Source organism: Galendromus occidentalis, unplaced genomic scaffold (assembly GCF_000255335.2).
Source record: "Galendromus occidentalis unplaced genomic scaffold, Mocc_1.1 scf7180000075389, whole genome shotgun sequence".
Lineage (NCBI taxonomy): Eukaryota > Metazoa > Arthropoda > Arachnida > Mesostigmata > Phytoseiidae > Galendromus > Galendromus occidentalis.
Window position 1 is genome coordinate 41,707 of NW_003803379.1, and position 21,969 is coordinate 63,675.

Consider the following 21,969-nt stretch of genomic DNA (forward strand, 5'->3'; position numbering starts at 1 on the left):
TGGGCCTCCATGCGAGCGGGATCCTCGGTAGTTGGGGCGTCAGCGCTGGGACGATCATAATAGTGAAGAAGAGGTAAGACGCGGACGAGGGAAAACCACATCGAGCAAGTCGAGCGAGATGCTCTAATATTGGCACCCTCGGCGGAAGGCTGCGACGGCGCTCCTATACCTTGGGTTTCAAGGTCACAGAGCAGCAATGGATGCGCATGCTATAAACTCCGCTTCGTACTAGGCGGGGAATCGTCTACTTCCGGTATCTGGAGTCTGAATTCAGATCCACAGCCTACAGAAGAATATTGGGGTGTGCGTCCGAGGAACCTAATTTGCTCGCATGGAGGAGATCATCCGTACGATGAGGCTGACTGGAAAAAGGGGAATCCCATCAGAGGGATACAGGGGATGAGATTCGCCTGTTCCACGATGAGCATCGGCAACTTCAATCACCTGTAAATGTCTGGCGGAAGAGATACCCTCAGTTATAAATGGGTCATTCTCTGAATCCGCTGACCAGTGAACTTCTCTGCTCCAGCAGCGCTTGGAGCCGAATACTCGAGAGTCAAAGCTAATTTGAGCTTTTTCCGATACCCAGAGGGAGACGCAGGAGGCATGTACAGCTCCGCTAGATTCGTCGTCGATCTCTCCGATCGAATCCACCTAATCTCTCGCGCTGCTCAGTTTCATCCCTCCAAGAAGTTATTCCAGGTTACGGAGCGCCCATAGAGCATCGTATCGGAACAAGTGGGCGGGTGGATATGGTGAGTGAGGCTCAATGAAAACTCGCTAAAGAGCTTTGAGTGGCTTCACCGAGACAACCGGCATGGGTGTAGACATTGACACACTTCACCGGGATCGGATGAGCAGCTGAAACAGCACTCGAGCTCAAAAAGCCACTACACCTGACGCGCGCTACCGCGGTGTTTCGACAGCTAGGGAGGGTACCATGGTCGCGGGTAGGTTCTGTTTGTTTCTCCATTACAAGGTTTCTAGCACCTGATTTCAGAACAGATGCGTGCACCAGGGATGTGACAGTAGTAATCACATGCAAGCAAGATGAAATGTGAAATGTTACTCCCGGATTCTGAGAGAGTCCGGAAATAAACTGAGAACAGAAGGCAATACCCATCACAAGACGTATCCCTGATCATGCTTGAGTACGTGAGGAGGCGTCACACACAGCGAAGCAGCTCTCGCTTGTTCATTCAGGCTGTCGACACAATACGCTAGTGCCAGATCCGTCCTCGTCGGGTCAGGTTCGCGCATGGTGTAAGTCAGCGACACATTTCCACTGAGGCCTGAGGCTCCGGAGAGACGGGAGTTCAGGAAGGACTCGTTGGGGAATGCCGAGTTGTCAACTCGTTTGCGCACCTTCCGACATCCTGGTGCTACATAAACAAAGTCGCATACAAGGAAATGAGCGTGATGTTCGAGAAGGCGAGATTAGCAGAGCTACCAATCCACGAACTATAATTGAAACCTTAAAGCCATTATATAACCTGAATTCTCCCTTCGGGATTCCATCATACGGAATTTCCGCAGAATCAGCGATAAATTGTAACATCTGGGAGATCTCGGAGACAGACTCCTGAATACGTGAAACTGACGGATCCATGCTCGAGTTCTCGCTCTCGTCAATGAAAACAATGTTAGACTCTTTCTTTCCGTCCGACAGTCAAGATTTCAACGCCGACACCGCTTCTACAGCAAGGCTCCGAAACCCCCGGGACCAGAGGGAGGCGGAGCCTGAGCGTGGGCGGTTCGCTCGGCTGGGCGGGGCCCTCCCACAAGTTGATTGCGAGGGATGGAGGTTCGCGCACCCACAGCACAAACACACTATCCTCAGTCACTTAACATCGGTGTTTCTTCGAGATTTCGTTCAGCTGTGGTTTGGAGAAGTACTTCGAACGGACTGTGGAGGGCACAGATTCAGGTTCTGGAAGTCATTTTGTGAGAGCTCGTAGTGCTACAGCGAAGACGACGCCACAGCGAGAGCCCAGAGGAGACGGTGGTTCGACACTCGGTCTCTGGATGAAGTCGAGATGGTTCTAGCCTTTGGTTCGACCAGCTGCAGCGAGTTCCTCAAAGGCCGCGAGGAAGACTCATTTCAAGGAGACCTCCGAGACGGTGAGTGCTCAGGGAGGAAACAACTTTTACTCAGTGAGTTATTCTCGCCACGAAGGAATTCATATCTCGTGAATTCGGTGTCCTCCGCCGCTTCGGATCGAGAGGGTGGACGGAATGAGAACGTGAGCCCGTCCGAATGTTGTTCCGAGAGCTGCGAGGCTGTAGACCACCTCGAGTTTCGGTTTTCGCGGTCTCCGTTTGCGACATGAATCCAGGCGATCAGCCGAGGGTCGCAGGCCGAATCTAAAAGTCTGTCTAGAGCCCGTCTCTCCGATCGGGACCCTGATGACTTCTTCGCTGGTCTCACCTGACCGGAGCAGAAGCCGATCCGGACCACCCGCTTCTGTGCAAATAGGGTCGGGCGAGGCCTTGATCCGATCCGTCGGTCTAAGAAGACCACACTGAGAAGCTACAGCCGTCACTTTGCCCCAATGTTGCTCTGTCGGCCGGGCCCGAGGAATAAAAATGTCTCAGCGTAGCATTCCTCCCTGGATCGATTTCTGGAGCAGACAGGAGATGAAAACGAAGACCAAAATCCCGAGGCGGGAAATCGACAATCAGTCATCTGGGTAGATTCCTAGAGTTGTCCTCTTTCTCTCATCCTAAACGGGACGATTGACGTACAGGAAGTATGGGCAGGGGAATGTTTCTCGACGACGATTCAATCTCGATTCCGTTGGTGACTCCGAGTTCAAATAAGCCATGTAGATCCCCTATCATCCAGAACCTGGGGGAGCTCCGCCATCTGAAAGAAAGCTGAGCTTGTTCTCCACAACACTGATGATAGTTTGAAGTTGCTGTTCAGTGCTTTATTGCTCCGATAGCACCACATCGGCTGTATTTGACGCACATCAGACTCGCTCGAAGCCATTCTCTGAGGAGTTTATATGACAGCATTTTATAAAGAAACAATGTGTGTCCCCTTTTGTTTTCGTGTATATTGCATGGAAGGCAGCGAACGAGCGACCGACCCACAAATTCTGTTTGAACGATCCTCCGTCGAGATCGACAACTTCTGAGAATGTTTTCCTCTTCGGTAGACTTCTTCCTCTACTCGAACCACTCGTTCGCGTTTTTTCGAGAGATGTGTTCTGTCGACTTTCCAGAAGAGCACAAGTTGCCATCCAATAAACAACAACTGCTACACCGAAACACCGAACACCGGGAGATGTGAATTTGAAGATTTAGGAGGCCCAATGTCATAATTTGTGTGGGTCTGTCCAGTGTTTGTTCGTCTGACTATTTGTTTTCGATGCCCATTCTATACGAGTTCATTAGGTTAGGATTCCTCTTCCCATTCCCGAATACATTCGGCATAAACACAGTACATCGAGCAGTATCGTGAGAACCACCGAAAACAGCTCGGTCGTTCCATATCAGCGATAGAGTACATACAACACCGATGGTGTCGTTTGTCCGAGATCTTTCGGTTTGAACCCAGCTGATCGTTTCGTGGAAGGTCCTCCTCCGGAGATGCATGCCGCGCTCAAAGTGGTTTTAGAACCACCTGAGCGACTTTATACGCGGTGACTGTGGCCTTTACGAGCAGCAGGGCACATGATTCATCCAATCGACTCCGCGAGTCGACACTGTCTTGTCGACCATTAAGTCACGGATACTCGAAATCGTTCACATATCAACGATGCTGATGACTTTAATATTGTTATCGTGAGGGAGGAAACAAGACATCTCGGTATGAGTCGATGTCGGCAACGCCGGATGCTGAGGGTAGACGCTGTGACGATTTATATTTTTCTCTAGTAGTCGGATGCAGCGAATGGCATATGGAACTAAGAGGTATTAAGGGTTCTCCCTCATGGAATGATAGTCTTTGATTGAAGGGCACCCCTTCTCGGCGCCATAGTATGCTGGTCCATGGATGAGACGGTAGAACCCTGGAGTCTTCGAGAAATGCACGGACAAATTCTTGTCGACGGGCTCTTTTTCGAATAGCTCGAGAAGTACGGGCGAACCCCTCAGTCAATGGAAATACGGTCCCCACATATTTTCGATGACGCGGTTCCGTTCTACTGTGGTCGTCGAAACGAGATCCATCGGAAGCTAATCCGTCGTGCTGCACTGTTGGGCAAGTCACCCCAGAGAACTTGGTCTCATCTCGTTGTTCCCAGTTTGCTCCTGCTTAGAAAATGTTTGCGTAGCGCAGTTATGCGGCGGCACGTTTCTCTGCTAAAGACGCCGGCGCCTCTCGCTCGCAGGTATTCGGCTTCTGTTCCGATCGTGAGCGCTCGCCTAGGGTAGTCGTTCTAGGATTCCGTGTCTGCAAGATCACCAGACGCTTAACGCTTTGTACGTGCGATGATGTTCCCAGGGAGAACGATCCTAAATCAACAAACTGAGTCTTACATAACCAGACGGACTTGGTTTCAGAACGCGACGACAACAGCTCCTCGTCGTCCCCACTCTCGTATTCGGTGACCTCTTCGCCCGTTTGTGGAAGATATTCGAAAATGAAGGAAAAGTCGAAGAATGCCGCACGCTCGCGACGCGAGAAAGAGAATGCCGAATTTGTAGAGCTTGCGAAACTTCTACCGCTCCCTCAAGCGATCACAACGCAACTCGATAAGGCGTCTGTCATTCGCCTGACGACATCCTATCTGAAGATGCGAGCTGTATTTCCTGATGGTGAGTCTCTTCGATACCTTTCCCCAATTAGCTTGCCCTATTCTAGCCGTTTCGAACCTCTGCAGTCAAGTCTATGCATACGAGACCGCATATCCATGAACGCGATTTCTCTCCCTAAGTCAGTGGAGTGGAGTCAGCCGATGTCGTGCTTGTACCCACTCCGAACGAGGACGTGTTGTTCCCATGTGTTTGCCATGACTATCTCTCCTGTTCACACTCGGCAAACGCAAACCCCAAAAGCAAAGAACGCGGTCCTCCGCGAATAATCCGAAGAACCGAATACTGATTGATGAGGCTTCTGTCAATAACCGAGAAACATCGGAGCCACGCAGAACTTCATGTCCCAGGATTCGAACTCGAGAAACTTTCCAAGTCTCCTTTAAAGTTCCTCGCGGGCCTCCCCATCATTCGATGAACGTCCCGAGCATCGGAGCGGAGCAAATTGTCGCTTCCGCCCTATCGCCGTCCACGTCGATCGTCCGGGAATCAAACTCCGCACTTGATCGGAATTTGAATATTTCAATTGAATCAAGACGGACGCAACTCGATTGATGTTCTCTCACGGACTTTCGGGGCGCGCAACATCCACACAACTCTCGAGGATCCCCCCCAATGACGGAGAAGGGGCCATGGATTGCGGGATTTCAACTTTTACGAGGCGTTCGATGTCTGAAGCTTAAAGCAGCCGAAATTATCAATCATTGTCTTGTACGGGTCCTCTTCAAACACAAGAACAAAATGAGCCGCGGCACCTCACCGAGAACTCGAACTGGGATGTCACCGCGTGCTTCTCTAGTGTGCCGACTGCGCTTCGAAAACTCCATAGGGAAGAAGCAGGCAGGCTGATAGAAAAATCGAGAGAGAGAAATGGTCCTACGAAACGCGATGTCTCCAAGCCGAGGCCAAATACAGCTGCCACGGCTCCTGTTCTGGTGCGAGGATTAGGTAACAAGCCATTAGGAAGAGAAACAAATAAAGTCGGTCGGAGGTTACTTTAAGAGAATTTTTCGCCTCTCATTCAACTGAGCTTTGCGGCGAGGACGTGGCGACGGAGTTATCGAGAGCCTCGCGCATACGACGATCCGATGTGTCGCAGGGCATCGTTCAGCCCGGGGTGAGTGGCAATTGACGACGCTTTTTGTTGCCAGCGATCGCGACATCGGGAAGCCATCCCTCATGTGAGGGGCTTCCTTATGAAAGAACGCGTCCGCATTATCAAAGAAGAGATGGTCACCACCCGCGCCATACCTGTTTCTGATCGCCTATATCCCTAGTTACTCATTGATTCAGCCGCTCAATGAACCGGACAGTAGCCGGCATGGGTCATGGGTAGGTTCGGGCTTTTTCTCTCCGATTGATTCTACTATCCCACGTACTTCGCGCGAGATTCGTACGCTGCCTAGGTCTCGGAAAACCTGAGCGTCAGCGCGACAAAAAAATAGAATACCGAACAATCTGCAGAAATATCCTGTAGTTTGCGGTTGCACAAAGCCCAGAGCCACAGAGGCAAGGATGTTTGCTGACTGATTGGCGAACCCACAGCCTGCTCGTCTGGCTCCCCGCCTGCTCGATCGGCTGCTTTTCAACCCGCATGAGAGAAGCTCTTATCAGGAGGCATGCTCCTTTTCCCCACCTCATTCTGCGCCAACAAGTACCGTCTGCTCGCAAGACCATGTTTTGTCACGTTCCACTACTTTTCAACTCGCCCCCAATTTGTCCCTCAGGCGACCCTTCCGATTCGCTCCTCACGCGATAGCCATTCCCGAGCTCCATCCTTCTCCAGAAGTTATCGACTCCATCCGATTCACACAGCTTCTGCAGGCAGTTGGACTTCGTCCGCCGTCGAGTGGGAAAATTCCCCAAAAACCTCCTCCGACATTTGAGCCGTCTCGTCGCATCAGAATAATGAGTGGAGAAACCTATTGATGTTTCTTGATCAGGTTTCTCCTTAGCAAGCTGAGTTCACATTCTCTTGCTTGAGAGGGGACGGAGTGGCAGTATCTCCATCCTGGATTAATCATGACTCGGGAGGCAGAAAGATAGTTTTTCGAAGGGGCGACCGAAGCTTGAATTCGTTACAGCCCATCGCTGCCGTGTACCCCGAGGTGTGGCCCTCTGTTTTCCGCCACAGCTACCGAGCCTGATTCGCTCGATTGTTTTGTAGAACGATATTGACGTAGGGCCGGTCAAATACTGCACCCAAAGATGAGAAGTCCACGGGAATCGTTGACGAGGCAGCGAACGGAAGCCGGTAGTTAGCGAAAGTGGTTTTGCTTGAGAAGCATCGAAAACACGATTCGCTTTGCCTGATGGTCTACACGCTACCACAATTCTCCGAGAAATACGTTCACAACATTTACTTTCAAGACTTCGACTGTCGATCGGTTTACTCCGAGAACCGCTACGTCCCTAATACAATAACAGTCCGAAGCACCCAGAAGAGTCGGAACGGGTCGGAGCTCGAGGCTCAATAAAATGACCACGGATGGAAAATCGTCGAGTAATGGAGAGCAAACCTGAAAATGAGATATCATTCGCGGAGCTCGGACTCCGGGCCAATATTGAAGTCTTGCCACACTCTCCTGTTGAAACGTCGCTAGCGAGGTTCCAAGGGTGGAGGAATATCTTGGTGGCGGGCATCCGAGTTTCGCGGTATATTAAAGTCAAGTCCATTTAAGAATTCTCCGAATGACAAAGACACGCACCCTTCGCAACAGATTGCCTTTCATTCTTTGTAAACAGATAAATTCCCCGGGCTTTTATCATCATCACTGGCAAAGTTGAGAGCAGAGAGGATCATCCTCTCGATGCGGAGAGTCTGCTCGAGGTTGTAAAATTCTCGGAATCAGAGAGAGCTTTGTCTCAACTCGCCGGAGAGCGATTCTCGACTCTGAGTTGAAAATTTAAATTATGCCCTGTTTGAAGATCTGTCTCGCCACCTGCTGGCTTATGATCGCGCACGTTTACGATTGTGCCAACAAAACTCCGAGCGGAAAGACTTTCGGGGAGTGTCTAATTCGATAGGAATCGAGGACCGTCTCCGAGAAGATCTCAACGGCTTGAACTGCCTCCGGAAGTCCCTCATGGATTTCTCGCATCGAAAATATTCCTCGAGTTTTCTCGAATCAATCAACCGCGGGGAGTCACCGCTGCTCTCCGGGAGCGACTTGCTCCTGAGAGAAGACTAAAATCCAGAGGACTCATTCCCATGCGATTGCATGCTAGGTGAAGTGGAGAGCGAGGGACCTCTCAGCAGGCTCTTCAGTGGCCGCGTGTGAGCCCTTGCAACAGGCTCCGCTGAGAGACCCGTCTCTTCTTCACGAGGTAATTATTGCGTTCAAAAGAGTCAACAGCTTCATTAGGGGTGGATAGTTCGGCGGATCGGGGAATATGACGGCTCGTGGATTCCGGAGTCTGAGCGGGGAATTTCCGGAGGAACGGCCTCTCGATGAGCTCCTTGAGATAGCCGAATAATGATTGGCGATCCATCCGACAACAAGTCGGGAACATTTCCGATGTCGACTCGGTTCATCATCAAGTAATAAACCACTGCGCACCTTCTGGTCGATTGTGGAAGACATTCAAGAAGCGGGATGAACAGAAGAAGTTCATAAATCTCGATGGAGATAGCTCCCACATTGATGAGGCATATGGTGAGCTCAGTCCGCTCTGCTCTGCCGCTCGCTGCTGCTCCCCTCCCTCGTCGCACGGGTGGTTTTTGGTCGCGTGGCTGGCTCCCGGCGAAAAGAACTCCTGTTGATTTCTGCGATGATGACTTCATAATTGGGAGTGAGATGGAGCAAGGCGAATCACAGTTCCCACCATAGAGAACTGCCCGGGGTGTCCGTGGAAACGCTCCCAAAGACGTTCACAGAAGTCTCATCTTGCGCTCAAGGAACGAATGTTCCAAGAGCGGAGCCTCGTCTACTCATCCCTGAAATTTCCATCCCGTCCCGAAGGTCTTCCGGACCGTCTCGCGTATGTCTCGAACAGAATACGTTCCGAGTTCGGTGCTCCATCACAATCAATTCACCAATCAGGCTCGAATCAGTCATCCGGTAATGAGAACAACACTTACTAGCGTGGACCCGAGGCGTCCGGCCACATGTTCGTCGGTGTCGGGTTACCGTCGAAATCGACACTCTTCGAGCAGATGGGTATTGCATACACTCCAATGATATGGGAATGGAGGACGTCTAATAATTTACATGGACGAAGTCTGAGGACCGACTCATGATGTTTATTCGACTGAGCGATCGGGAGGATCGATGCGAGTGCCAAACGAAACACAAATCAATCACGGATCGCATTTATCGCAAGCCTCGCCCGTTCGTGTCCTTGGATTCCAAAAAAACGCGATGGAGACCGTGGAGGGCAAGGCTGTCGTAAGAGCCGAAAGAATTTCGTACGGAGCGCAGGTCCTGTCGGAAATTTCGTGGGTGTAGCTGCGCGGTCGCCGTCGGTTCATTTCTCGGTCCGCCTGTTTGTCCGTTACCCGGTCTCCGTGGGCCGAGTGAGGCGCGGACGCCGCTTCGGCCACCGCTGCTGCCACTGCTGCTTATGCCTCACCTCTCTTTCGCTCGAGCACGTTGCCCCGGAGTGGAGCGACTTCCAACTGACGGCGGTACGGTTCGCCCCGCCGAGAGAGCTTGAGCTATGGTACGGAACACTTTTACAAAAATTATTTGGACCTCCGAATTCTTCGCCATTTCTCGGTGTTGATGATGGTTCTGTTTTAGGCCACCGGCGAAAATATGATTTGGGATCCAGATGGTGGTTTTTGTTTCTCGATCCTGGGTGGTATTCTTCTCCGGGGCGGCGCCGCGGTGTCGAACACGTTCTCATTCCTTTTTTCGGACCTTTTGTTCAACATACTCTCGCTGCCGAGTCACCTACGTGGACCGCCGAATAAACACTCCTCGGAGGATGACGCTCGGAATCGAAATCGACGATGCTCCTGACACTCGTCTCCGACCTTCGAGTCTGAGAGCTGAACGTCCAAGTCGGAACGAGTCCGACACCTCGTATCCGAGCCCTACCGGGTCGCTCGAGGACTCCAATCGTGCGGACCTGAAGTCTAAGTGAGAGAGCCTTCTCGACACTAATCTCCGCTTTAGCATAATTAGTCGCTGAACTCGGTCTCGAATCCTAAAGTAAATATGAGAGATCGAGGATGGATTAACAGTTGGATGAATTCGATATGAAGCGTAGGACTCCGAAACCCTTTCAACACTGTCCGCGACGATCCGAGCGTTTTGGAAACTCTGTCGAGTGCTCGACCATCTCTATGTATTCAACACATACATGAATAATGCTCACTCAGAATAGTGGTACAGCATTCCTGGAAGCCGGAGAGTGCGAAACATCATCGGAGCCCAGACTAAAAGCTCACAAGCGAACCGCTGGTGCTTTGGGGCCTTAAAACGGCCGTCGTGAATCATCGGGATGAATCTGCGAATATTTCCTTGGCTAGAACTGGGTGCCATGAATCTTGTAAAACGATCGCACTTTTTGATATCTCTCGCTCAGAACTCTCAAAGCGTCCACGGCACGTAGATCGTTGGGTTTTTATGTGTTTTTAATCGCATCGCCGCCGCCTTGCTTTAAGGGCTCGGAGACAAGTGGGGAGCTGAGGTGGACCGCGAACGCTCAGACAGCGCCGGAATCCGAGAGTTGGGATCACACCTCTTACAAACGTTGGACGGTTTCGTGTTCGTGGTTGCCCCGGATGGCAAGATCATGTACATTTCCGAAACGGCTAGCGTCCATTTGGGTCTTTCTCAGGTAGGTCTGAATCCGGATGGTTGATAACTGAGAGTGTTGGCGCAACATTTGTTTCTACCATCTAAGTCAATTTCGTCCATCAGGTGGAACTGACCGGAAACAGTATCTACGAATACGTACATCAGAACGATCACGACGAAATGGCTTCGGTGCTCTCATGTTCGTCTCCTCCCGAAGGGGGTCAACCTCGAGGATCGCAAGGGGAGCTAGAAATCGATCGTTCATTTTTTCTAAGAATGAAGTGCGTTCTAGCGAAGCGAAACGCCGGCTTGACTTCTGGCGGATACAAGGTACACGAGTGAGCAGGCCGATCTGTTCCCTCCCACGGGAGCGAGAGTCTCGGCTCGTATTCCGAAAGGCTCCGATCCCCAGCTGTATGAAGAGAGTACCGATTGAGCTCTGTCTGTCTCTCGCGTTCAAGGTGATTCACTGCAGCGGCTACTTGAAAGTGAAACAATACTCACTGGAATCCGCGCCCTACGAGAGCTGCTATCAGAATCTCGGGCTCGTTGCCGTTGGGCACTCACTACCGCCGTCCGCGGTTACCGAAATAAAAATGCACACGAACATGTTCATGTTCAGAGCATCTCTGGATTTGAAACTGATCTTCTTGGATTCGCGAGTGAGCGCCCTGACCGGATACGAGCCCCAGGAACTGATCGACAAGAGCCTTTACCAATTCGTCCATGTTTCGGACTGTATGCATCTCCGTTTGGCGCATCATCAACGTGAGTCTATTTTCACGAATGACTCTAAACGAGCTTTCGAATATCGAAAGAATACGAAACGACGAATCCATGAGCCCCGCATCTGAGGGGTCGTATTTCTTGTCGCAGTGCTGCTCAAAGGACAAGTCACCACAAAGTACTACAGATTGCTATGCAAAGGAGGCGGTTACGTTTGGATGCAGAGTTACGCCACAATCGTCCACAACAGCCGTTCTTCGAGACCTCACTGCGTCGTCAGCGTGAACTACGTTCTCAGCGACATTCACGAACGAGACATTGAGGTTGAGATCCAACAAGGAGTCTCGCTCAAAGAACCCAACGGAGCACAGCAGCCGGTAGAGCAGACTTCCAACGGTGTCGGAGGATTCGAAGAGTATCCCTCATCCCACAGTCCGGGCAGCAGGACTAAGAAACGTAAGCGTAGAACGGCGTCCCCGTACGACGAGGCAGCGGGTGGAGCATCGTCATCGCTCATGGATTACACTGTCCCTCCAGGTAAATGACTTTTCCCACCGTTCCCGCCCCAAGTTCGGCGGAGCCACGGTGCCTCCTTCGGAAGCATCGAATCACCCAGTGCCTGGGCTTTCCCAGGAGTATTTTCCTCCCGTTTTATTCATAACATCAACTTTTCTAACAGTCGCGGCCCCATCCGATGGTCCTCCCCGCGTATCTCCGGCGCCCTACGACGCCCAGACGGTGTGGTATCCGGCGGAAGCCGATCGAAACTGGAATTGCTACCAGTTTCTACCCCAAAGCAAATATCCTCTGAATCAACTGACCCCGGCTGGTTACTACCCTCAATTCGAGTCTGTGGCGCCATCTGTCGTTCCAATCGAGCAGCTGTACCCCCCGATGCAGCAGCGACCGTATAGGTGAATATCCCGTCAGCTCGGAATACTTTTCTTGTTCTCGGACTCATTCGTCTATCCCAGCGTCCGGGCAAATCCCCCCTTCTTCGACAATTTTCTGATCATCATCCGCAAATGACGGAGTTTTCGTTCGACTTGCAGTAATCACTCCGATTCCACCACCCAATCATCCGATAGCAGCGGATATCCTCCTTGTCCGGTGTACCCATTGTACGGCTCGCCTGGCAGGTCGTCCCCCAGAGGCGCGGTCGTTCAAGATGCGGGAATGTATCGAGAATATTACGACTCATACGTCGTCGAATATCCGCATGAACCGACTGAAGAAGCCGCAGAGACGTACACGGAGTACCGCAATGACTACGTTCACTCGTAACTGGGAAAGTCCCGTCAAGATTCGAAATCGCCTCCCGCGAACGAGGATCCTCTCGGTCGGGAACGATCGATTGTATCTATAAAATGTAAATAGACTCTGTGCAATAGGCGGTTTCGTGTATCTGAGTTCAAGCCAGATTTGAACTCGAGGAACCTACGCCAAATCACCCTAATACGTCTAGAATCATGAATACCCGCTCCCAAACACACTCTGATGGGAAAGATCTGCAGAGTAAGCCCTCCATTGTATGGTCCGTGGGCATACCGATGGACGCTTCCGAATTGGGTGAATAAAATCTCGAGCTGAAATACCGATTGTCGTGAGTGATCAAAAATGCTCTCGCATGGAAGTTGTGCTGGAAACTAGACTTGGAAAGGATGGACCCTACCGCGATATCCGTACCTATGTATGATGGCGAGAGAAAGCACCCCGATTCAATCCTCACCTCATACGACGGCACGTAGTAGCCGAGTTTCTCTCGGGTCGGTCGGAAGACAGTCTCTTGATGAAAAATGCACTATGGAACTTACGTAATCGTGTTGTCTGGTGACGGATATCAACCTGAGTCTGTTTCGTTTTTTGTATGCCGCGCTTCTCTAAAAAATGGTTTCCTCCTCTAGCTGAGCAGGTCCTACGTTCTATGAATCCATTTCGGATGAGTGGCAGGGTGGCAGAACTTTTTCTTCCGCGTAGATCCCAGGGGGCTAGAATCTCATAAATTATTGACCGTCCCACTGATCATTCACGTTTATCCCATCCGCTCGGGAGCATCTTGTCGGTTCGGACCCCGTTGTCCATCAGGCGATATCGGTCTAGGTGCTCTACAAGCTCGAGATTCAGCGATTTCCGTCCGAATGTCTGGAAGACATCCCCTACCGGTTCCTTGACGCCCTTAAGATTGACGTGAGAGGCTGACGTGAAAAACCTTGGACAACGCTCTTAACTTGGTCGGAACCGCAAACTAACACAAGCCATCCTTGTAACGTGTTTCTTTGTCCTCCACCCACACGCTCCACGCGAAGGTTAACCCACATTCTCGACGTCACGGCATTCCCATGTGGCAAACATCAAAGCCAAGTTGACGCGTCAAATGCATCCGATGGACTCCCTCCAGGTGGAACAGCGGGACCGGGCATCGCTCCGATGATGATTGGTGATTGAAATGAGAATATCCAGGGATCTATGGGTGATTCAATCAAGCTACTTCTGATCCCAAGGGGGATCCAATTATCTATTTCTCACCTCGGGCCCCTCACGCCGGCTTCCCACCGAAATGAGACTGGAATTCTCCCATGAATAGTCGCCATCGCCCCAGAGAACAGAAAGTGATCGCAGGCAACTGAGCTAATCCCATTGTAAAAACTCTCGGGACCGTATACGCACTTAATCCTTGGCAACGGAAAGCGTAAGAAAACGACCTCGCACGAAAGAGATCCATCCGATCTCCGCGAGAGACAGCTCTGAACGGAAGGCAAGCAGTGAGCGAGCCAGGGATTACGGGACAAGCTCGTATCGGGAGCTCCCCGGACCAAAATGTGGTCTCTTCTGCTGAAGAAGGCCATTTTGTGTGTTCTGTACGTGTTATTACTGTATTGCGACGTGATTGTACTGTCGCAGCGACTCCGTGTCTACGACATCTTCGAGAGCAACGATATATTGACGGATTACAGGTGGGTACATCTAATTGAGAGCTGCTTAAGATTTCGAGCTCCGTTCGCGATTCTTTCTTGATTTGGTTGATTCGCTCCCGTTGCTAAATCACGGTCCCAAGTACAAGTCTGCTGCACTAGCAGCGTCTCCAATAGGGAAGTGACGCGTTCGGGCTTGAATTCCTTCGATTTACCGCTGTGGTTTTCTCTTCTTCTAGATCTCAGTCCTCGAGAAACTCCCCCGCAGCTCTCTCAGGAGCGAATGTCACTACGAGGAGTCCCCTTTTGCACAGAACAAAAGCATCCGAAGATTCCCAATACATCCATGGGATGACATACAAGGAGCACAAAAAATTCGCTGCCGCGTCGGAGACGCAAAACCTGTATAATCGGGGTTCTGGGTCGTACGCGAAGGCTCCGAGTCTTGCATCGTGGAGAATAGCTAGCACTACTGGAGCTCCGACTACCGAGAGCACAACTGTTGCAGAATTGCCGTATTCTTACTTTGGGACAACGCGAAAACCCCCGAGCCTCGGATCCCAAAGCTACTACCCTGATCGCTATGGCTCGGGAACCCGGTCCAAACCCACGGCCCGAGTCGAGTCCGTTCTCAACTCCGCCTTCGGACAGGCACGCATAGAAATAGGACTGAAGCCGCTAAATCCGTGTTGCGACAACGACACGGAAACAAGCGCTGACGCTAAAGGGAAATTCCGATTCTACAACAGCTTCTCCAGGGAACGCGGTTATGCGCCCCATCGTGCAGTTCAGTACGTGACAACGACCACGACGAGTACCACCGAACGTCCGCGGTATAAGTTCGGTGATCGATACAGTCCGTCGCGGTCTCAGTACTACGATAGGGCTTCGGAGATGGGACTCGGCTCGTCGGGACGGGTCGTCGGCGCTCGGGAGAACAACGCAGACTGGTGGATTACCACGAGAAGTCCGAGACGCCTCTACACAACCACGTGGGTTCCGCGGACGACAAGAGACCGAATCGACAATACGGTACTGAACTCGTTCCGAAACAGACATTCTCTGTTGGACGTTGAACCTAACCCTACGGTGAGATCTTCACCAAGATCCGGCTTTGACGGAGTGCGTGGGATTCGTCCGTGGGACGAACGGCCCATTCCGACATCGACGACGACTACCACGACAACGAGAAGACCCGGCACTCTCGGCGGAGCGGATGAATACGACTATTACGACGAGTTGGAGAAACGTCAGACATCCACCGCGACTTACCCGTGGGCTAACCGTTCCTGGAGGACAACGGAACGTCCGACGACGCAGAAGATTCTCGTCACGACTGCTCCTCGGACGATGGCGTACGATCGGTGGATTTTCCAGAGTCCCAGCACAACGAGCACGTCGCCCTCTCCGTACATCGAGTACCCGCCCGGGCCGATATACAAGCCCTATGAAGAAGATGATGACTTTAAAGAATGGAAATCACGGGTCGAGAGCAAGGTTCAGAGTATTCGAAAGCCGTCGAGTAGAACCCACACTTCTGGGAGTCGGATGAGGGTGACCGGTTCCCCTTCGCTGGAAAACGATCTCGTCTCCCTTTTCAAAGTTAGCGGTGTTGAGGAGGAAGATTGGAAATTCGTCCACGAGACGAACAGTCTCGAGGACGCTTTTCAGCCTGAAGCCAAGCGAGACCACGGTAGGTATAGGTCGCGGTGGAGCAATAATATGAATGCAGCCTGGGATATCGACCGTCGTGATTCCAAATACGACCAATTTGACACAACCCGACGCAGCACGAGAACCACGGCGTCGTCGACCACGACCACCACCACCGAATCTCCAACGACTAGGGCTCGAACCTTCTCGCAGACCCCACCAAGTACTTCTATGGCCGAAGCCACTACGTCCGCTCCAAAAGTGTTCGTGTTACCAACCAGACGTATCGTTCCGAGGAAACCGAGTGCTTTCCGACGACGTACGACTTCTAGACCGAGAAGCGGCCCGAGTTACAGATACAGACTTTTCACCCCGTCCGAAGCTCCGACGGGGTCTTCGACTTCGACGGAAAAAACTTCCGTGGGGCTGACCGGAATCTCTGCCGCGGAAAAAACCCACGAAAATCCAAATGACGCCGTCCCGGGAACGAAGCCTGAAGAGAATCGTGTGACTGCGTCGGAGTATCCCATCACCGATGCTGGTCCTGCGATCGCTATGATAACGAGTGGAAGCACCACGACGAGTACGCCGGCTGGACCTCACGGATCAACGTCGGTCGGAACTCCCAGTTTCACGACGACAATTCCGGTATCGACCTCACCAACGAGTACGACCACTAGTCCATCTCCACCGCTACTCTCACCGACGGCGAATCCCCCACCCGTGGTGAATTGGTATACAACGAGGAGGCCGGTTTTCGGAGAGGGAATGTCCATCGAAGAACAACTCGCCGAAGCCATGCGACGTCTCCATGAGAGACAAAAGCTCAAAGAGCTCGAAAGGAAGAAGATCGAGGAAGAAGCCGAAAGGAGGCGAGCCGAGAAGCCGGATCGCTTCGAAGGGAGCGGAGATTTCGAAAATGAGATCATGAACGATGCCCCTATCGTCGTGGAAGCGGTGCCCGAAATCGCAGATCTGAACCTACGAGAGGACTTCAATGTCGAGCACAGGGTGCGCGAGAGAGTCGCAGAAGACATGGGAGACGCTGAGATCTACGGGGAGCTCATCAACGAGCACGTGATGCAGGTGAATCTGTGAACTTCTTCCTCAACTCAGTATGAAGCATTATATACAGACATTATTACAATTGATAATGTGCGCATACGCTTTCTTCATGAACTTATAATCATGGCCGATGACCTAAATTGAGGCGCCCAACATCCTAACAAATCGTTCCGCTGAATTCCTTGGCGCAGGTGGGGAAACCGAAGAAACCACGGAAGTCAATCACAGAAGGTGGAATTCGTTGAGAATCAAGCGGAGACGCCACATCCGGAGCGCGGGATCCCTGCGCTGCGCCGAAATATTTATCACCCGACCTAGGAGGAGGGTACTGTCCCGTGACTGATCCCCTTCGAGGCTTCACCAGAACGAGAGTGTAACCAAGTCGGAGCGAATCAGTAGAACAAGACCAAAAGGAGTCGATATTATGATCATTTATTTTACATTGTTATACACAAGGAATAGACGCTTCGTGTTCTTTGCAGATATTGTTCAGTACAGGTTCTTTCCCAGCGTGTTTGGTCTGCATCGGAGAGCTTTCTTGTTGGAATGAACTTCCGAAGGAACTTCGGAATCTGGACCTAGCTCTCTCATTCTGGCTGACTGCCTCACTACCTAGAAAGGTCTCCTGGAGCCCTGAACGATCGTTTCTACACTTATATGCACTTCGGCTACCTCCAATCTGATCGTTATCCAGATTGTTGTCGAATGTCCTCGCTACACCAGATGTCCCAGAATACCGGCAAGTCGAGACGGGCCGCTTTTAATGTACTCGATGAAATGCCTTGAAGATTGACTTTGAGCAGCTGACAGTCATCGGAGCTCAGAGGTCGGTGCAGTCGAGTCGGTTGACCACGTTTCGGATGGTCTGAACGGTTTTGTCGTTGTCCTTCGGGCACGATTGGACGAACTGGAATATGTGCTCCATGAAGTGGTCCACGTTCTCAACCGAGAGCTTCATCTGCCAGCCGGGGATACTGATCTGTAATGTTAGCAATAAAATTATCGATCAACAAGTATGTCGGGATCGAGGCTCATCTTGTCTGTTGACGCCTATCAGGAGTCATCGAATGCTCCCGTGAAAGCTCAAGAGTCGCGCGACGGCGGAGTATGATGGCTCACCTCCTGGAAAGTATCGACGAGTCGCGTACGCAGTTTCGCGAGATACATTTCCAGCTGTTTGTTCGAGTTGCGGTGTTGCTCGGCCTCGGATTCCAGTTTGCCGATGGCGTCTTTGAAGGAATCGATGTGTTTCACGAGCACCGAGTTGTGCTCTTCTAGATCGGTGTTATGCTTCCGTAGATGACGCATCTCAGCCTCACGTGCTGGAAAGAAATTGACGAATTTGGAAATCTGCACGGACTCGGATTCGCGCGGATGTCCATTACACTCAAGAGTCAAGGAAATGCGATCAGTACGGTCGGGCGTTGTAGCGGATGATGCACTCACTTTTATTGTGATCCAAGAATTCTTCGGTGAAGATTGGGATGTCGAAAGTATCGTCTGGGTTATGCCTGATGTTGGATTGATGCACGACTTGAGGGGGTGTGACGCTCGGAGGAACTTCATCCATCTTATTATTCGTTGTTCTCAATGTGTTATTCGCGCTCATCTTCAACTGCTGGAAATTTTGCCGGTTAGCTTGTCATGACGGGACATCGAGATCGCATCAGCCTAAAAGAGAGTCTCGTTTCTCATATTATACCTTCTCTGAAGCCTTGGATTTCTTCTTCTCCGATTCTTTAGCTTCCTGGATAGCTTTTTGTTTTGCAGCTTCTTCCTCCTCGATGTGTTTACGGAACTGCTTATAACAGTCGGTCTGCTGATACTCTTCCACCTCCTTCATGTAACGCTCTCGGTCTTTCTCAGCGGCATCGAGATATTTCTGAGAAGATGGAAATTCCAACTCAGAATAATCAGGAATCGTCACTATTCCGACTTCGATGGTAGATAGAGGTACGTAGCCCGATGAATCATCCATAATTCCCCTATCGAATTCGAACGCTGGAGGCAGTCTCATCACAACAGACCTGTTTATCCTCCTGCTTGAGCTGACTCCATTCCTGGGCGAGAAGTTTCGTGATGTTGGCAAAAGCCACTTCGGGATTGACTTTCCTGCACCGCTCCCGGTTCTCGTTGAGAAATCGAACGTAACCGTTGATTGGGGCTTTTGGAGCATTGACATCTTTGGCTCTTGGTCGTCGCTTGCGCTCGTTCCCTGGTTTCGGGGGACGACCTCTGCGTTTTTGCTAGGTAAAAGAATTTCCACAGTCATGGCCAAACCCATTGAGCGTAGAGAATCTAAAGTCGTAGGTCGGTAATTGATTCTTCCGTACCCCGGGTGTCGTGTTCTCGGTATTCCCGTCAGGTTCCTCCGCTTCGTCTTCTGGCTCAGCTTTCAATTCAGGACTACTCGGGCTCTTCACGTCCATTTCGTCCTTCACGGACGGAGATCCTTTGCTTTCGCTCTTTGATGAATTCGACTGTTCGATGGAGTCGGCCTAGAAAAAAAAACGATAGTGATTCTTTGTCGGGGAAGCTCCTGGCATTAAGTGGTGAGAAGAGATGGAATGGATTTAGGTGCACGCTTCATTATTGCTCCGCTTGCGACGCGTTTCTTTGTCCAGCCGCTAGCCTCGGATTTTGCCTGCGGAGACAAGATCCCACGGCTTTGGAATCTAGGATAATGGATCGGGACACGTGGAATGATGAATCCTGGACGGCAGGAGCTGACTAATTAAGGACCCTACATAGAGTTAGAGAAAATCAGGCTCAGTCCAGTCCGCCCGGACCAACGACGCGGCTTGCGAAACCTCGGCGGAGTTTACACAATTCAATGATGAGCGGAGGCGAGAACAGTCCCCCGGACACTGTCCTTCGGACAGACAGACAATGGAAATTCGAAAATCGCATTCAGGGTAATCACTGATAGCCCGCTGTGCAATCAGCAATTTTATTTACATTTCCAGAAACTCGATCACATCTTGGACACTGTATCTTCCGACTTCGTCGGTCGATCGATCAATGATTCGAGACACCCTTCCAGAGTCTTTCCAGACTTTCTGAGGAGGATATAATTTCTCGTACTTTGGCGATCTCTTTCGGTTCCAGGAACATGAGGATTGTGTCGAATCGACCGACACTTGGCAAGATCTCCATTAGCGACCACACTTGGGACCGCAAACTCCCGTCCTTCCGGAGAGCTTCGTGTAGAATCGAGATGAAATCCGTGAAAATATCAACTTCAATGGAATCTTTGAATATGTCCTTCACGGCGTCGGCGCCCGTCGCAAGCAGATATTGGAGCCGCTTCTCCGGGAATCTTTCCAGATGACGCCAGTCCGCATAAAATTGGAAGGCGGTTCTCGCGGGCTGAGGCATCTTGACCTCGAAGTCCAGCTCCATAGCCTCGGGTTTGATTTTCGGGGGTGCTTTCGGTGGATCTGGTACGTTTCTCTCGTCGATGCGGATCCTCTTCAACTCTCCGACCCAATCACATTTGTCGACGGGCTCGACGGGAATACTGCTGTACTCCGAGAAAAAACGTTTCTGGTTCGGTTTGCTTGTCGCCAATTCCGCCCGTAGAGCCTGCAGCTCTTTTTCAGCGACAGAGTTCTTCGGTTCCAGCCTTAAAACGTTCTCGAAATCGAAAATCGCTTCTGATGCCATTCCCATCGCTTTCCGCGCCAGCCCTCTTCTGTAATAAGCCTTGACGAAATCCTTGTCGAGGCGCAAGGCTTGGCAACAGTCCCAATCAGCGGCTCGGTAATGCTCACGGGCCCGCTCGGGCAGAGGATCGCTCTCTGAAGCTTCTCCGCGATGTTTCTCGGCGATTTTGAGCAGAGCCATCGCTCTGTTGGCGTACAGTGTGGGGTTTCCTCGATCCGCTTCCACCGCACACGAGTAGCTATTGACGGCTTCGTCATAGTCTCCTATCTTGAAATGATGATTCCCACGCTCCTTGAACATATTTGCCTTCAGGGGATCGTGATAGATTTCCATGTCCTGATCCTCCGCGATATCTTCTTCCGGCAGCGTATAAGCATACCGCTCCTCTGGGACCATCGCGAATGTTCTGAAGCTCGGAGACCTGAGTCGATCGGAGACGGCACACGGGGACTTTCACGAGTTAGTGACCGCTTCTGTCACGCAGGTCATTCCACAACGAGAAGATGTTCCCGGATTTCTCCTCCGGACAGCTCGAGCCGCAATTCGAACGCAGAACGAAGGCTTCCTAAGCGTCGGAACGTTGAGCGGTGCGATATCCCAGAGCACGAAATCCCATAGACAACCGCCCTCAATGGCAAACATCGAATTCTCTATCGGATCCTGGTCGATTTCCGATCGTTTCCTCCCTGATCGGGGGGAGGAATGGAGTGGGCGCGATCGATTTGAACCGAGGGACAGAAGCGTATACTCGGGGTACTTCGAAAAAACTGAGCAATCGAAGCCGAGACCGCATGCGATTCCAGAAGAATAACCGAGTCCGCCCGTCACTCAGTCGGCTTTCGGACGAACACTAAGGCCACTCACCGTTTCGTCCACTTCCATCTTCTCGGGTTTTGAATCTTCTTCACAGCTGGTGCTGTCGGGCTTATTCTCGTCGCACATGATCTGCGAAAAGTTCACAAAAATTAAATCGGTAGCTCTGCGGATAGTAATCTCAGCGATAAGCTCCTTCTGGAAGGTCCGAAAAGCACAAGGAAACCCGACGGATTCACTGTAACGGGACAACGACGGGAACGTTCGGTAGCAGAGTTCAGTCCCCGGAAAGCCCTCTCAGGCCATCCAAGTCTCAGTTTCTGTACTCGAAGGTTCCGCGGACAGGAAACTTGCACTGATTCCTCGATCATCAAGATCTACTTTCAGCGCGCTCCTCGTTGGATGGAGCACCGACCAAGGGAGTCCGTGATTCACGATGGAATCCCGAAGGTGCAAACCTCGAGGGCTCTAAGGGCTGATCTTCGCTCTAGGGGAAGAGCTACCATTCCCACTTCTACTCACGAGTTTCCGATGGGATCGCAGCGGTTGTTCCAGTGGAATTGCAAAATATCAAGTATTTCTATCTCAAGGGAGACCCTAAGCGTGTTTTGGTTGAGACGCTACTC

At 51.4% G+C, this 21,969-nt stretch overlaps 4 protein-coding genes across 4 annotated transcripts; 2 read left to right on the forward strand and 2 right to left on the reverse strand.

Annotated features, from left to right (window-relative positions):
- The first annotated feature begins 2,036 nt into the window (after positions 1–2,036).
- Positions 2,037–12,518, forward strand: LOC100905945 (single-minded homolog 1). Its single transcript, XM_029112631.1, has 8 exons — positions 2,037–2,121; positions 4,510–4,764; positions 10,373–10,548; positions 10,632–10,838; positions 10,970–11,276; positions 11,385–11,771; positions 11,914–12,148; positions 12,287–12,518. Exons 1-8 carry the CDS (start codon positions 2,037–2,039, stop codon positions 12,516–12,518), a joined length of 1,884 nt encoding a protein of 627 aa, XP_028968464.1.
- Positions 12,519–13,993: 1,475 nt separating this feature from the next.
- LOC114828443 (mucin-5AC-like) lies at positions 13,994–16,897 on the forward strand. The gene is made up of 2 exons (XM_029112644.1): positions 13,994–14,188; positions 14,386–16,897. The coding sequence occupies exons 1-2, from the start codon at positions 14,052–14,054 to the stop codon at positions 16,895–16,897; spliced, it is 2,649 nt and encodes an 882-aa protein (XP_028968477.1). The 5' UTR covers positions 13,994–14,051.
- A 521-nt stretch (positions 16,898–17,418) lies between these two features.
- LOC100906238 (high mobility group protein 20A) lies at positions 17,419–21,966 on the reverse strand. Its single transcript, XM_018641632.2, has 8 exons — positions 21,866–21,966; positions 21,395–21,475; positions 19,198–19,362; positions 18,892–19,110; positions 18,567–18,746; positions 18,311–18,482; positions 17,984–18,186; positions 17,419–17,843 (listed from the first exon to the last, which is right to left on the reverse strand). The coding sequence occupies exons 2-8, from the start codon at positions 21,470–21,472 to the stop codon at positions 17,685–17,687; spliced, it is 1,176 nt and encodes a 391-aa protein (XP_018497148.2). The 5' UTR covers positions 21,473–21,475; positions 21,866–21,966; the 3' UTR covers positions 17,419–17,684.
- LOC108865021 (RNA polymerase II-associated protein 3-like) lies at positions 19,856–21,091 on the reverse strand. The gene has a single exon (XM_018641637.1). It carries the CDS (start codon positions 20,924–20,926, stop codon positions 19,883–19,885), a length of 1,044 nt encoding a protein of 347 aa, XP_018497153.1. The 5' UTR covers positions 20,927–21,091; the 3' UTR covers positions 19,856–19,882.
- Positions 21,967–21,969: the final 3 nt, after the last annotated feature.

Bases quoted from the DNA above. Each gene is read 5' to 3' on its own strand.
- LOC114828443 (XM_029112644.1), top strand. From the start codon at position 14,052: ATGTGGTCTCTTCTGCTGAAGAAGGCCATTTTGTGTGTTCTGTACGTG. The intron at 14,189-14,385 runs GTGGGTACATCT...CTCTTCTTCTAG, and splicing joins GATATATTGACGGATTACAG to ATCTCAGTCCTCGAGAAACT.
- LOC108865021 (XM_018641637.1), bottom strand. From the start codon at position 20,926: ATGGTCCCAGAGGAGCGGTATGCTTATACGCTGCCGGAAGAAGATATC.
- LOC100906238 (XM_018641632.2), bottom strand. From the start codon at position 21,472: ATGTGCGACGAGAATAAGCCCGACAGCACCAGCTGTGAAGAAGATTCA. The intron at 19,111-19,197 runs GTACGGAAGAAT...TCTTTTACCTAG, and splicing joins CCGAGAACACGACACCCGGG to CAAAAACGCAGAGGTCGTCC. The intron at 18,747-18,891 runs GTCTGTTGTGAT...CCATCTTCTCAG, and splicing joins TCAAGCAGGAGGATAAACAG to AAATATCTCGATGCCGCTGA.
- LOC100905945 (XM_029112631.1), top strand. From the start codon at position 2,037: ATGGTTCTAGCCTTTGGTTCGACCAGCTGCAGCGAGTTCCTCAAAGGC. The intron at 10,839-10,969 runs GTACACGAGTGA...CTCGCGTTCAAG, and splicing joins TGACTTCTGGCGGATACAAG to GTGATTCACTGCAGCGGCTA. The intron at 11,277-11,384 runs GTGAGTCTATTT...TTCTTGTCGCAG, and splicing joins CCGTTTGGCGCATCATCAAC to TGCTGCTCAAAGGACAAGTC.